This window comes from Mustela nivalis (genome assembly GCF_964662115.1).
Source record: "Mustela nivalis genome assembly, chromosome: 17".
Taxonomy (NCBI): domain Eukaryota; kingdom Metazoa; phylum Chordata; class Mammalia; order Carnivora; family Mustelidae; genus Mustela; species Mustela nivalis.
In genome coordinates, this window is record NC_139036.1 from 48,667,158 (window position 1) to 48,683,547 (window position 16,390).

At 41.0% G+C, this 16,390-nt stretch overlaps 1 protein-coding gene across 34 annotated transcripts in view; it reads right to left on the reverse strand.

Moving 5' to 3' along the window:
* Positions 1-16,390, reverse strand: part of BPTF (bromodomain PHD finger transcription factor) — a 159,079-nt gene that overhangs the window by 98,349 nt on the left and 44,340 nt on the right. For all 34 annotated transcript variants that reach the window (XM_082706621.1, XM_082706620.1, XM_082706592.1 and 31 more), the window contains exon 2: positions 14,262-15,084. In XM_082706621.1, the coding sequence (XP_082562747.1) occupies positions 14,262-15,084 (823 nt within the window). The remainder of the gene's footprint in view (positions 1-14,261; positions 15,085-16,390) is intronic.

The window sequence follows — 16,390 nt, forward strand, 5'->3', positions numbered from 1 at the left end:
CGGTTGAGCGTCCAACTCTTGGTTTCATCTCAGGTCATGATCTCGGGGTCATGAGATGGGTTCAGTGCTCAGTATGGAGTCTGCTTGGGATTTGGTCTCTTTCCCTCTCTCTCTCTGCCCCTCCCAGCTCATTCTCGCAAAATAAAAACAAAAATTAAATAAAACCTTTAAAAAACAAAAATAGTGGAAAGAGAGGAATTAGTATAGCAGCAAAGGAAGACTATCTACGGACGCCTGGGTGGTTCAGTTGATTCGGCAGTCAATTCTTGATTTCAGCTCAGGAGATGATCTCAGGGTCCTGGGACTGAGGCCTGCGTCAGGCTCCTTGCCCACTGGGGAGTTTGATCGAAAATTCTCTCTACCCTCTCCCTCTGCTACTCCCCCCACTCAACGTGTGCTCTTTCTCTAAAATAAATAAATAAATCTTGAAAAAAAGAAAGAAAGAGGGGTGCCTGGGTGGCACAGTGGGTTAAGCCTCTGCCTTCGGCTCAGGTCATGGTCTCAGGGTCCTGGGATAGAGCCCCGCATTGGGCTCTCTGCTCAGCAGGGAGCCTGCTTCCCAGCCCCCACCCCCCTCCTGCCCTCTGCCTGCCTCTCTGCCTACTTATAATCTCTCTCTCTGTGTGTCAAATAAATAAAATCTTAAAAGAAAGAAAGAAAAGAAAAGAAAGGTAGGTAGATAGATATCTAGAAACATACAGAAACAGGACCTCACACTTCAGAGTGTGTAAGTACTTGCTGGAAGACAGTCTTGCTTATACGTCAGTTGACTTTGAGATCATCACTGAACCACATGAATGAAATCTGAACCAGAAATACTTAAGTTATGGTCAGTGCATGGCAGGAACAGAGCAGGCTGACATTACAATCCAGTTTAGAACATTTCCATCAACATGATATACATGCTCTGCTAAATTCTGGTCCTTGAAGGAGTCAACTCTGTGAGTAATAATGTCTCCTCTCTCTTCCTTTCTTATGGACAAAGTTCAAATTGGAGAGAAGAGCAACTTCCTGCCCTGCTTGCATCTCTCCAATGGTCCCAATCACTTGTAATGTAGCTGTAGATGTCAACTAAAAACACAAGGTAAATGCATGGCTAGGACCGGACTTTCAGAAATACATATGACAATATTTCTTCTCACATTCAAAAAGAATTCAGGAGCATGTGTGAGTTACCTGATGAGAGAGTCTAACTTTCCTGTCTATTCAACAGCAAACTCACAGAGCTGAAAGAACTGGGCTTTAAGAAAAACCTGGTTTCAGGGCACCTGGCGACTCAGTCCTTAAGCGTCTGCCTTCCACTCAGGTCCCAGAACCCTGGGATGGAACCCTGCAACAGGCTCGCTCAGCAGGAAGCCCTACCCCCAAGGTGGGGCTCAAACTCAATCTCAATCTCCCATTCCCCATTTGTGTTCCCTTTCTCCAGTGTTTCTGTCTAAAAAATAAATAAAGTCAGAAAGAAAGAAAGAGGAAAGAAAAAAGAAAAGAAAAGAAAAAAAAAAAGAAAAACCTGGCTTTAAAATACTCAAGCATTTATAAGATATGCAAATGTGGACAAGACACAACTCTCTGGGTTTCTGAGCCATTTTATTTACCTTGCTGATAAAATGGGGATAATTGTAACGCTTTCAGGGCCACTGTAAGAATTAAAGGTATTATAATAAGGCACAGATTGTAAAAGATTAAAATAAAATAAGGTATAGATCGTAGCACCGAGGCACATTGTTAGTAATCAATAAAAATAAAATATTGTTACTATTATGGTCGTAAGTAAATAAAAATTGAGTAGAACTCCCGGAATGAGTCACTCAGTAATTCTGAAGAAAGGAGGGACATATTAAGTCATGGATAAATAAATGGATATCAAAATTATAAAAAATGAAAAAAAAAAGGATTAATGAATGTTATCTCACTTTGCTCTTTAAAAACATTTTTTTTTTAAATTTAAGTAATCTCTACCCCCAAGGTGGGGCTCAAACTCAATCTCAAAATCAAGAGTTGCACGCACTCCCAAACTAGCCCCTCATTTTCTGCATTCAAATCAGCATCTGCTGACATATGAAATTAGCATATTGTTCTATTAGAAGCTTTCTAAAAAAACTGCCGAAAATCATTTTTTTAAAAAATCTGCTTTCAATTTCTCTCTATAATTGGTATTTCTGACTTATGACTGAGCGATGACAGCAGTCTCATTCCAATTTACAGTGTTAAAGATGTCAGAGTCCTCTAATCAAAAAGACTAATAAAATACTTTTAAAAGGCAATACTGTATCAAAAATGTAATTAAGTGATAATATCAAATCAGAAAGTACTTAAGTGAGCTTTGACTGAGTGTAAGAGTTACAGGACAGCCTGGTTATTTTCTAAAACATTAATTTAAAGGATTCACTTGTTATAAAGATGCTGAATTCTTTCTTTTACTAATTCCTTTTTCCTTTTTATTCAGGAAAATCTACCAAATTTCAATGAAACAAGAAAAACATTCTTGGGGTAGAAAACATAACTTACAAGTGTAAGATTTCAACATGAAAATGAGATGGTATGGGAACGAACTTAATTAAATGGACATTCTATTTTCTCAAGTAACTCACTACTATTGAAAGGGTTCCTAACATAGCTGACTTAATCCATACCGTCACTTGCATAATTTCTATCTAAACAGAGAACATGGGCGCCTGGGTGGCTTAGTGGGTTAAGCCTCTGCCTTTGGCTCAGGTTGTGGTCTTGGGGTCCTGGGATCGAGGCCCGCATCAGGCTCTCTGCAGAGCCTGCCTCTCTCTGCCTGCCTCTCTGCCTACTTGTGATCTCTGTCAAATAAATAAAATCTTTAAAAAAAAATAAAGAAAGAATACTTAATTTCAATTTTTTTTTTAAAAGATTTTGTTTATTTACTTGAGAGAGGAGGAGAGAGTGAGCAAGTGAGAGAACACAAGCCAGGGCGGTGAAGCAAAGGGAAAAGCAGATACCCTGCCCAGCAGGGAACCATGACCTAAGCCAAAGTCAGATGCCCAACCAAATGAGCCACTCAGGCTCCCCTTAATTTCAATTTTAATCTTAATATTCATCTTAAAAGAGAACTCACTACTTCATATAGCAGAAAGCTCTTCCCTTTTTTTTTTTTTTTTAAAGGTCATGGGGTGTGAACTTCTAACCCTGAGGTCAAGACCTGAGATGAGATCAAGAGTCAGACCCTTAACCTACTGAGCTGCCCAGGCACCCTGGAAAGTTCTTCCTTTTAATGAGATAACACAAACCTAGTGTTTCTATCAATTAGTCCTGATTCTGCCTGCTGGAGTTATGTGAAATAAACTTAACACCTCCTCCACACACAATCCTTCAAATTGTTCACAACATCTACAATTTTACTCTCTCTTTTCAGGCCAAACATGCTCAAATACTTTAATCATTTCTTATAGCACATTTTCCAGTCTTCACAAATCTGATATTCTTCACCTCAATGTCCCTCTGTAAGTGTGGCACCTGAAAACTATTTCTGATTCTGTTCAACGGTCATATACAACATTGACTTTTTTTTTTTAAGATTTTTATTTATTTATTTATTTGACAGACAGAGATCAAAAGCAGGCAGAGAGGCAGGCAGAGAGAGAGTTGGAAGCAGGCTCCCCGCTGAAGAGAGCCCGATGCAGGGTTCCATCCCAGGACTCTGGGATCAGGACCTGAGCCAAAGACAGAGGCTTAACCCACTGAGCCACCCAGGTGCCCATATTGACAATTTTTTTTCTTCTTAAAGCTGTAGAAGGATAAATTTGTTAAAAGCATAAAGTAACAAAACAGAGTGACCAACAACTGCTAATGTTTTCAAAGAAAAGCTGTTTTTCTTTTCTTTTTTTTTTAAAGTAACATCTGTGCCCAACATGGGGTTCAAACTCATGACCCTGAGATCAAGAGTCTCATGCTCTAATGATTGAGCCAGTCAGGTACCCCATGAAAAGCTGTCCCAATCTTTATGGACTTAGGCACATTAACATAGCTTATGTAATCAAAATTATTTGTTCTAATCATAAAAGTGAAAAAAGCTTTCTTATACAAATATACATTGATTTGTATATATATTTGGTTTGGGGTTAGAATGTGGTTTCCGCAGGAGCTCTGTTCCTACAGTGCCTACAATGTTCCTTCTGTACACCCAAACTAGCCTGGCTTTCAGAAAGACACTAACCAGCTCAAAGGAACTCACAGATGGCACAAGAAGACAAGTTGGAATGAAAACGTTTGCCAAAAATATAATTAACAGCAAACATAAATATTAAAGGTCTCCATTTTAACGTTTGTTTGGCTTTTACTCATGCAAGATAAGTAGGAAGTTAATGACTAATAGGAAGTTTCAAGTTTCATTAAAAAAAAAAACCACAAACCATAGATCCAAAATTCATGTCCACCTCAACCTCAGAATGTGACCTTATTTGGAAAAAGGGTCTTTGCAAATGTAACTAGCTAAAGATCTTAAAATGAAATCTGGTATCTTTGGGAAACCTAGGTGGTTCAGCCAATTAAGCACTGGACTTGATTTCGGCTTGGGTCATGATCAGGGTCATGAGACCAAACACCGCTGAGTCTGCATGAGATTCTCTCTCTCCCTCTCCCTCTGCCCTTATCCCTTCTTGGGCATACACACTCTCTCTAAAATAAATCCTTAAAAATACAAAACAAAACAAAAAACAAAAACAGAGGGAACAACTGGGTGGCTCAGTCAGTTAGGCATTCAACTCTTAATTTTGGCTCACATCATGATCTCAGGGTCATGAGCTAGAGGCCCACGTGGGGCTCTGTACTCAACAAGGAGTCTGCTTGGGATTATCTCTCCCTCTCCCAGTACCCCTCCTCTCTCTCACTCTCTCTCTCTCAAATAAATAAATTAATTAATAATAAAAGAAAAATAAATAAATCCTGGAGTGCCTGGGTGGCTCAGTCAGTTAAGCCTCTGTCTTCAGCTCCAGTCATGGTCTCAGGGTCCTGGGATCAAGCCCCACGTTGGGCTCTCTGCTTGGTGGGGAATCTGCTTCTCCTTCTCCTGCTCCGTGAGTCTGCACATATGCTCTCTCTCTCAAATAAGTAAATTAAATCTTTTTAAAAAAGAAAATCCTTTAAAAAGAAAAAGAAATCAGGTATCCTTGTAAGTGGAAGAAAGGACACAGAGAAACACACAGGAAAGGTGACGTGAAGATGCAGGCAGAGATGGTCATGTGACCCATCTGTCTACAAGCCAAGAAATGTCAAGGATAGCCAGCAACCACAAGAGCTTGGAACAGTCTCCCTGAAAGTCTCCAGAAAGAACCAATCCTGCTGACACTGAGGTTTTAAACTTCTGGCCTTCAAAACTGTGAACAAACTCCTGTTGTTTTTTAAGTGACTCCGTTTATGGTAGTTTGTTACGGCAGCCCTAGGAAACTCAGATTTGGGTGTCAGGGAAATGGGAGTGCTGTTCTAACAAGTACCTAAGAATGTGAAAGTGGCTGTAGAACCGGGTGATGGGAAGAGGCTGGAGGAATCTGGAGGTACCGGAAAGAAAAGGCTCAGACCGCCTCAAAGAGACAGAGGTAGGCAGAGACTGGAATTCTGCTGCTAAGAAGCCGAGAAACAGTTGGGCCACTAGAAGCTGGAAAGACAAGAGTAGATTCTTTCCTAGAACTTCCAGAAGGAACATGGCCCCACTGATGCCTTGATTTTAGACTTCTAGCCTCCAAAACTGTAGAGAATAAGTTTCTACCACATTGTCCGTGGTCCTTTGTTACTGCAGCCACAAGAAACTAATGCAGGTATCAATTTAGCAATGAAAGCAACAGCCAGGTCGGGCAGCCCGAGTGGGTTAGAACTACATTCTGGGTTAGAACTACATTCTGGAGCCAGAATCCCTGGGACTGAATCCTGACTCTGGGGCTTACTGCTAATTGTGTGGTGCTGAATAAATTATTTAACCTCTCTATGCCTCAGCTTCTCCATCTGAATAATGGCGTTACACTACATATATCAAAATGCTGTTGTGAGGATTAAGTAAATCCGAATACTTAAAGCACTTAAAACCGTGGCGGCACCGACACTTAGGGATGCAATACACAGAGTTGCTATTATTTTCAACTTATGAAGTATGTGATAATCTACCTTAAAACAAATAATTACAGGGCACCTGGGTGGCTCAGTTGGTTAAGTGACTGCCTTGCCTCAGGTCCTGATGCCAGGGTCCCAGGATGGACCACACATCAGGCTCCCTGCTCAGCAGGGAGTCAGTCTACTTCTCCCTCTGCCCCTCCCCCTGTCTCTCTCCCTACCCTCTCCCCCGTCCCCGCGTGCACTCTCTCTCACTCTCGCACAAAAATAAACTCTTAAAAATAATAATAATAATTACAAGTGGGACGGGTGTGTTTTTGTTTTCTTAAAAAAGAAGTCTTAAGATTTCTTTTTTTTTTAAGATTTTATTTTATTTATTTGATAGACAGAGATTACAAGTAGGCAGAGAGAGAGAGGAGGAAGCAGGCTCCCTGCTGAGCAGAGAGCCAGATGTGGGGCTCCATCCCAGGACCCTGAGACCATGACCTGAGCCGAAGGCAGAGGCCTTTACGCACTGAGCTACCCAGGCGCCCCAAAAAAGGAGAAGTCTTTTAGGGTGCAAGAGTGAAAGAGGTTCAGAGAGAGAAAGCCCTAAGAAATGGCATACATAGGCCAGAATATGAAGGATAAGTGAGCCAAAAAAGGTTTTGAATGTTTTAGTTTGGTTTTTACTTATTGTGTTTTGAGTGGTAGAAAGCAAGCGAATTAAATGTACATACAGAATCAGGGACCTGAACTTCCTGTTAAGAGCAAATGGAAGTAACTAAAAGGTTTTTCAACTTTAGGGAAAAAAAAAAAACTGATCAAAATTGCTCCTTTAAAAAATCACCCAGAGGCGCCTGGGTGGCTCAGGCAGTTAAGCATCTGCTTTCAGCTCAAGTCACGATCCCAGGGTCGTGGGACCAAGGCCCGCAACGGGCTCTGCTCTCAGTGGGTCGTCTGCTTCTCCTTTTCAACTCCCCTACCCTGCTCATGCTTGAGCACACTCTCGCTCTCTCTCTCATAGATAAATAAAATCTTAAAAAAATAAAAACAATTTTTTTAAAAAATCATCCAGCTATGAAAAAGAGACTAGACTAGGGAATGGGGAGTTACATATAGACCAGTTTGGAGGCTACTGAAGTATTCTAACCAAGATCATGCTGGCTTGTATTAGAGCAAGGACTGTTGAGAATGGAGAAAATCAGATTCAATACTTAAGAGGCAATGAAAAGAGGGGGTGCCCTGGTGGCTCAGTAGGTTAAGCATCGGCCTTCGGCCCAGGTCATGATATCGGTGTCCTGGGATGGAGTTCCTAGTTAGGCTCCCTGCTCAGCAGGAGGCCTGCATCTCCCTCTCCCTCTGCAGCTCCCCCTGCTTGCACTCTCTCACTCTCTCTAGTAAATAAGTAAATCTTTAAAATTAAAAAAAAAAAAAAAAAGGTAATGAAAAGGTGTAACAAACAATACTGGACAAAAGCCTATCCCCGTGTTTCTTGCTTGAACAGCTGCTACAATGGTGGCCCCATTTACCATGATGGGATCCGTGGATGAAAGGTAGGTAAGGGGTGGAAATGATGAGTTCAGTTTTGGACAAGTTGTATTTGAGGTGCCTGCTCTGTGAACATGTCCGGAGACTTGGAATATACAGAACTGGGTATGGGCAGAAGGCTTACAGATATAGGTTTGATGGCAACTAAGTGGGCAAGTAAATAGGTGGCTTACAGCTAAAATGGGGAGGTACAGGTGCAAAACAGCATAAGTTTAAGAGTACAATTTAGTCTATTTGAAAAATGAAAAAAAGAATGGAAGTTTTTAAGTTTATTTACTTATTTAAATAATCTCTACCCCCAAAGTGGGACTCAAATCCACGATCCTGAGATCAAGAGTCACATGTGATTTGACTGAGCCAGCCAGGTGTCCCCCTTCAAAACAGCTTTAAGTGTTGTGTTGAAGGTAATTTTATCCAGAATGAATAGTGACAAGAAAAGGTGCTAATCTGGCAATTCCTGTTTTACTAATTGTCTCAATTTTAGAGCAAAGGATAGGATGCATGCCTTCAACTCAGGCCATGATCTCAGAGTCCTGGGATGGAACCCTACATTGGGCTCTCTGCTCAGCAGGGAATCTGCTTCTCTCTCTGTGCTCTCTCTCTCTCAAATAAATAAATAAATAAAATCTTTAAAAAAAGAAAAAGGAAAGATTGGCCTTTTTATATATATTGGATTAAAAGAGATCTCTAAGTTGATTGCTCAGCGTTTGGTTCCTTAGATAGATTCATGTAAGAACCTTTCTTTTATTATACGTTTCACTAACCTATACAAATAACATATTTTTAACTGAGTATTAAACAAATAAAAGCAGTAGCAGAAAAACTTAGTTTGTATAAACTAATAGCACTGCAACTGAAAACTGTTCACTACTGGGGCACGTGGGTAGCGTGGCTGGTTCCGCATCCAACTCTTGATTTCAGCTCAGCTTGTGATCTCAGGGCTGGGAGATCAAGCCCTGAGCTGGGCTCCATGCTCAGCAGAGTCTGCAGGAGTTTCTCTCTCCCTTTCCCTCTGCCCCTCCCACCATGCATGCATGTGGACAACATGCTCTACACTCTCTCAAATAAATAAATCAATCCTTATAAAAATATTGTTCACACTCCACACTTTATTTTGGATATGCCCCCCTTTGGGCAATAGGTCTGTTGACTCATCATTTTAAGCTTCCAGAGAGAGGATACACCAAATCTCCATCCAGTCAACTGAACAATTTACATGACTTCAAGTTTCACCAGGAGTCCACATATAATCTACCACAAGAGGGCATCAAACTGAAATTGTTTTAATCTAACTTTTAAAAAAGATGTAAAATCTTTCTGATTTACTAAGATTATTGACATTAATTACCACTTACAATGATATTTCAAGTTTTGTATTTAACTTTATAAAAAGAATAGTCAAAAATCACAGCATGAAGAAAAGAAATCCTTATCTCCCTAAAATCTTCACTAAATTTCATGTACTTTATTATGCATCAAGAAAGGCAATTTCAGGAGCACCTGGCTGCCTCAGTAGGTAGAGCACCTAACTCTTGATCTTGGGATCATGAGTTCAAGCCCATATTAGGCACAGAGTTTAATTAAAAAAAAAAAAAATATATATATATATATATTTTATATGAAATATATATATATATATATTTTTTTAAGGCTATTTCAGGGAATGAGTAAAGCTTCCAAAGAAAATAAATTAAGTGAATAGTTTCACGGCCAAATATAGAACTTAAAGGCGTTTACTGTTCAATTTAGAAAAGCAGATTATTTCATCTCATCAATAATATACAAAAAATCAATCCACTCGGGACGCCTGACTCGGGTCATGATCCCAAACATGGAGCTCCTTGCTCAGCAGGGAGCCTGCTTCTGCCTCTGCCTTCTGTTTTCCCTGCTTATGTTCACTCTCTTGTTCTCTCTGACAAATAAATGAGTAGAATCGTTTAAAAAAAAAAAAATCCATCCACAAGTACTTCAAACATAACCTAAGTCCTTTGACTCATGTAATTATAAAGGTTCACACACATTTAACTACATTTAAAGAATCTTCTCTCCTACTTGCCTGAGTGTTTTATTTATTTATTTATTTTAGATTTTATTTATTTATTTGACAGACAGAAATCACAAGCAGGCAGAGAGGCAGGCAGAGAGAGAAGAGGAGCAGACTCCCCGCTGAGCAGAGAGCCCAATTCGGGGCTCAATCCCATGACCCCGGGATCATGACCTGAGCCAAAGGCAGAGGCTTTAACCCACTGAGCCACCCATGCATCCCCTGAGTGTTGTTTTAAATACTAATACTGATTTATCAGAGAACAGAACTTCTTTGGAATGCCACTTATATTTTCAAAAAATGCCTCTGTCTCAAATTTTTAAAGGTCTCAGAAATACCCAGCCCAGGTATAGCAAAAGTCACTGTATTATCTCCACCCACCCCCAACCACAGTCGTAAGAATTGATTTTAACAACTAAAACAATGTAAGTTGCAGGCATCTCAAGAGGATGCCTTGAAAACTACACAATAGTATACAATTAGTTAAACGAAAATATTCTAATAGGTTCTGAGAAAAAATTCCAGGTCCCACTTACTAACAGTCAGAGAGTCTTGGGCAAGCCCTAGAGCAAGTTACTTAACCTCTATGAGCTTTAGTCTCTTCATCTATAAAATGCAGACAAAAATAATACCTACATTACTAGGTTGTTGCAATTATTAATAAAAAAACCATAAATATAATGCTTAGAACATTGTGAGGCACATATTAGTACTCAATAAATGTTTCTGGCTATTCACTACTAGTTCAGCACCTACTGGTTCCACCTTTGGGTCCCTAAAACCCTGGGTCTAGACCTTACGATTATTTGTAATAAATCTTATAAATGTCAAGGTCAATCAATATTTGAACAAAGCTGCGGCATCTGGGTGGCTCAGTGGGTTAAGCCTCTGCCTTCGGCTCAGGTCATGATCTCAGGGTCCTGGGATCGAGCCCCACACTGGGCTCTCTGCTTGGCAGGGAGCCTGCTTCCCCCTCTCTCTCTCTTGCCTTCCTGCTTTTGAGCTCTCTCTCTCTCTCTCTCTCTGTCAAATAAATAAATAAAATCTTAAAAAAAAATTTTTTTTTTGGGGGGGTACAAAGAACCTTTCTCATGTCTCTGGCCCAAAAGGGCAGGGCAGAGCAGGAAGTGAGAAGCAGGGAGAATGAACATCCAAGAGGAAGAGGGAGGGAGGAAAGGATAGGGAAGGGAAGTATAAAGAGGGAAAACAGGACCACAGAATACATTTCACTTACTTCCTAATTTGTTCAAAGAGATTCCAAGGACTCTGGGCCTTTTGAGAGGGCATTTGAGATAGAGTTAACTACTGAATGTCTATAGAAAAAGACATGCACTAGCCTCCCTAATGGGCAGTGTCACTGACTTTTCACTTAAAATGAAATATACATTAAACTTCAACCCAAAACATGGTTACAGTGATCTCACCACTGGTAATGACCTTGTCAACAAAAAGCTTCCCTGCTACTACCTCCACAGCAAGAGGTCAGAAAGCTGGTACAGTAACTACAGTAACTACCATGACCAGGTATGTGGGGGGGGGGGGGGGAGATAAAAATATATACAAATTTTAAAAAATCATTACTCCAAATTAAAAGATGCAAAATAGGGGCGCCTGGGTGGCTCAGTGGGTTAAAGCCTCTGCCTTCTGCTTGGGTCATGATCCCAGGTCCTGGGACCCAGCCCCGCATCAGGCTCTGCTCAGCAGAGAGCCTCTTCCCCCTCTCTCTCTGTCTGCCTTTCTGACTGCTTGTGATCGATATCTCTCTCTCTCTCTCTCTCTCTCTGTTAAATAAATAAATAAATAAAATCTTTTTTAAAAAGATGCAAGATATACGTTTTAAAACTTCATATACTCTTTCTCTTACCAGTTTCTGAATTAAGGTAATAGACTAAATCCAAACATCTCATTTTTTCCCTCTTGAAACCCTCTTAGAACTGCTAAAGTAATATTTGTTAAAACATTAAAGGCACAAGGATAGAGAAAAGAGCAGAGACAACAAACAAAATTTGGAAGCAGGAGAAAGCAAATGAATGAGTGATAACTGCCATTAGCAGAGCCAAGAAAGCCCAAGCCCAAACCAAAAGGGTGACACTGAGAACCAATAATCACAGTCCCCAAAAGACACTGAAAATGGAAAAGGGAGCATCTACAGCAAAGAACTGCTTGAAAGCTGCTTAATGAGCAGATCCCTAGACCTTCTATACCCATCCTCTTCAGCCACTACATGCTTAGTCTCTAAAGGAGGGAACACTGAATTTCTTCGGACCAGACCTAACCAGTTCTCTGCTTAGGTGTGAACAAAGGTACTAACTGTAGAGAAAATCAAACACTGAGGGGCTATGCCAGTCAGATCCTCATGCTCCAAGTAGGATGCCAGAAAGGCCTCTCTGGGCCATCTGTCCAGTTCAAGAAGGATTAAAAACAGTGAGTGACATCAGTGATGCCCAATAAAATAAAATCACCCAGTGGTTAAGCTCAAAAATGGTAAGGCCTACCATCTTGCTCAGAGTCTCCAATCAGCTGTATAACCCCACATTGTTAATTAGGATTAGAAAATTATGAATTAATAATCTGAGGATGGAAGAGACCAAAACAAATCCCAGCAAGAAGCAACTGAGAAGAAAGAGAGACTATGCACAGAGGGGGGAAAAACACACACACACACTCATACACACAAAAGTATCATTAATATCTTCAGAAAAGAGAAAAAACTATTCTATCTATGAAACAAAAACAGAATTTTATTACTTTTTTAAAGGAAGAGGATTCTAAGAACAAAAGAGCTCTTAAAAAATAAAAAATATGATAGAAAAACAACAAAACAACCTAAATAATAGCGCTGGAAGACTAAGATAAGGAAATCTAGAAAAACTGAGCCAACACCCCCATACACACATACACACATACACACACACACACACACTGTCTCTCTCTCTCTCTCTCACCCCAAAGAACAAAGACGAAGAGGAAAACTGGAGAAAAAAGATAAGAAAATCAGAATACCAAAAAATAGGAAGTCCAGTGTTCAATAAAATAAAGGCACAAGCTAAACACAACAGGGAGAAGGGGAGGAGGAAGTCCTCAAGAGAAGTTCTCAACTGAAGGACTCAACTGCCACTGCCAGATTGAAAGTACCCACCAGGGGCGCCTGGGTGGCTCAGTCATTGTCTGCCTTCAGCTCAGGTATGATGCCAGGGTCCTGGAATCAAGCCCCGCATCGGGCTCCCTGTTCAGCAGAAATGCTGCTTCTCCCTCTCCCACTGCCCCTGCTTGAGTTCCCTCTCCAGCTGTGTCTTTCTCTGTCAAGTAAGTCTTTAAAAAAAAAAAAGAAAGTACCCACAAAACAACCAGTGGATGAGAAAAGACTCACACAACTCCGTATCACTCTAAAACTATAAAACACTACAACCAAAGAGGAGATTCCATAAGTTTCCAGATTAAGCCCAAACCAGTCACATACAATCAATGAACGGATTCAGACTGCTCAACAGCAACACTGCAAGAAGACAACTGCGAAAAACTCAGAGGATCTCTGCTTACTCTGTACCACTTTTATAATCAAAGGCTCAGCCACCTAAGATTCTTCTCTCTAGCTGGCTTGGCCTGCCCAGGTATTGATGAAGCTCCCGCTCTCTGCTCCATGCCCTGCTCTAATGTTTCATTTCATCCCACCACAGATTTTCTGACTGGACCTAATTCTGAGAGCTGAAAGAAGGCTTTGAAGATTTCAGAAGCTGAAAATACAAAGTAGTCCAATAGCTCTGATATTTCTACAAGATGTCAAAACCAAGTCCACACTAGGAGCCTGCCCAACATCTGACTGAGGGACAGGCTGTGCTCTTCCAGACTGCCTCCTGACCTTCCCACTGACCTGCCTGGAAGAGCCTCTTGGAAACTGTCAGAAAAGCAGAAGCCTACGACCGTGAGTCTGTTGAGCTTATCTCCTCCTGAAAGACTACAACCAATAAGGACCTAACTGATCTTTTGTAGACAGCTGGTTTATTCTTGTTAGCCCATTTTACCCATAGACATAGCAAAGCTAAAGAGAATCAGGAAAATCCTAACATCAAAATTAGGGTGAAGATTACTTCAGGGTAAGCTGTAGGAAACATAACCAGGGAAGGGCCTACAGTGGCATCTGCCTTGTCATTTTCTAATTCCTACCCCAGGGAATTAATATAACTGGTGTGTAACTTTTCTTTTTTTTTCATACATTTTTCTTTCTTTGCAATTTAAGAAACCTTTTTTTTTTTTAAGATTTTATTTATTTATTTGTCAGAGAGACAGAGAGAGAGCACAAGCAAGCAAAGTGGCAGGCAGAGGCAGAGAGAGAAGCAGGCTTCCTGCTGAACAAGGAGCCCGATGTGGGACTCGATCCCAGGACCCTGGGATCAGACCCCAGCCGAAGGCAGCGGCTTAACCAACTGAGCCACCCAGGTGTCCCAATTTAAGAAACTTTTAATGTACGTATTCCTTCAAGTTAGAAATTGTTTAACTAGGTAACTCATTATTAAATCACAAAGGTTTATGTTACATCAGCAGCAGAGCTCTGTTTTATTAGTCATGAAGGAAACTGGCTTAATTCTAAATACATACAGAAAGTAAGACCAGATTTACTTACATTATGAGTCTTCGGTTTAAGAACCAGTATTTCCTCCGACTCCTGTCATATCCAATAGGTTCATGTCGAATATATGGTTTGTTTTTTTGGATTTCAGCAACACAGTCAGTCACACCAGGCACCTTATGTGCTACACAGACTTCACACTGCCACTCGTCCTCCGGGACCTCCTCAAGAGGTGGTTTCACACATTCCAAATGGTATACTGCCGAACATGTCTCACAGCAAAGCAAATCCCCAAGTTTGTGACACACCCGACAATGGTCATCATATTGGATCACCCCCTCAGACATCAATTCCTCACGAGCAATATTTGTGGTAAGAAACTGATCAACTAAGAACTGCAGAACTTTGATTTTGTTCTCCACTGGTCCATAGGGATAGTCCTCTGCTTCTTGGTAAGGAAGAACATGATGGTACTCCTTATCACTCTCACAGTACACCCGCAGCACCTCAGGCCACGTCATCCCATCTATGAAATACAGCGTGGAATTAACGCTATCTTTCAGATCAGCAGGTCCAAAGGTAGTATTGGAAGTGTCTTCTTCACGCAAAACCGCTTTCAAAAGCACAACGTGCATCTCCGCCATCAGTGTGCACTGCTCTTGACTCACGAGAGCTGCACAAAAGTCCTCAAAGCGAAAAGGAGATAACCTTAAAACAGTGCCAAAGTTCCGCAGTACCTCATAGATAGCAATAACATTCATTATATGCTCATTAGGCACCATTAAATCCTCAGAGGACTTGGGAAATTCAAGGGGTGGGATGTCTTTTTCTTCCAATATCGGAGAACGAGGCCGATGTACTCTTGGTTTTCGCCTACCTGTTAAAAAAAGAAAAGGCATAATTACATCAGTACATTGTGGTTCGTTTTTTAAAATATTTACTTATTTAAGTAATCTTTACACCCAAAGAGGGGCTCAAACTCACAACCCTGAGATCAAGCATCACATGCCCTTCCCACTGAGCTAGCCAGGTATGCCACAAATACAGTACATGGTCTCTAAAAACAAGAGTTTTCTAGTTTTTCCTACCTGGACCTCAAAACATAGCTAAGCATCCTTTTGTTTTTCTAGTAACTGTCAAGTAAAAATAATACCAGTGAGTAATGATTTAGTTCTAATTTTTACGTCTATAAAAAAATCTGAATTCAAAGTTTTCCCATTACATTACAAACTACAAGTAAAAAAACTGCAATTATAATCAATTCTCAATTATCTAGAGCGGTTGACTGGTGTAAAGGTAACCATGACAAGAAATAACTGCTTATGAAAGACCTCAAAGATCATAAATGAGAAAAAAACGTCCCCATGTAAGAGAAGAGACACAACAGAGCTCATACTGCACCCACTGCGATTCACAAATGCCTCTCAACAACCAGACAGGAAGTCCTCTGCTGAAGCGCCCCTTTTCCTCTGTCAGGACTGCTTCCTGAGAGCCACGCAGCAGGGGAGTTCCACGGTAAAGCACAAAGTTAGGGCGGAAACAGAAAGGAAGGAGGGAGGAGGAGAGGAGGAGAGTCCCAGTGCTGGGAGAAGGAAAAAGGGAGGCTCAGGCAGGAAACGGACAACAGACTACGGACATTTTTTAGCAGTCAGTTGTAGTCAACTATAGGTGCCTGTTCCCAATTTTTGAGATGCGATGTCCAAGAATATATACATATAAACAAATCAATATACAGCACATTTGAGAACTTAGTTTGTACCAAGCATACAGTGCTCATTTAATTCTCTGAATGAGTCTATGAGGTATTTTTTTTAAGATTGTATTTATTTATTTGAGAGTGAGAGAGAGCAAGAGAGGGGAGAAGGTCAGAGGGAGAAGCAGACTCCCCATGGAGCTGGGAGCCCGAGGTGGGACTCGATCCTGGGACTCCAGGATCATGACCTGAGCCGAAGGCAGTCACCTAACCAACTGAGCCACTCAGGCGGCCCGCCATGAGGTATTTTAATAAGCCCTGCTATACAAATAAGAAAACTTGTTGAAAGAAACAAGTTTCTGGGACCCCTGGGTGGCTCAGTCAGTTGAGCATCTGCCTTAGACTCAGGTCATGGTCCCAGGGTCCCAGAATCGAGCCAAGTCAGATGGGCTCCATGCTCCGCAGGAGCCTGCTTCTCCCTCTCTTGCCT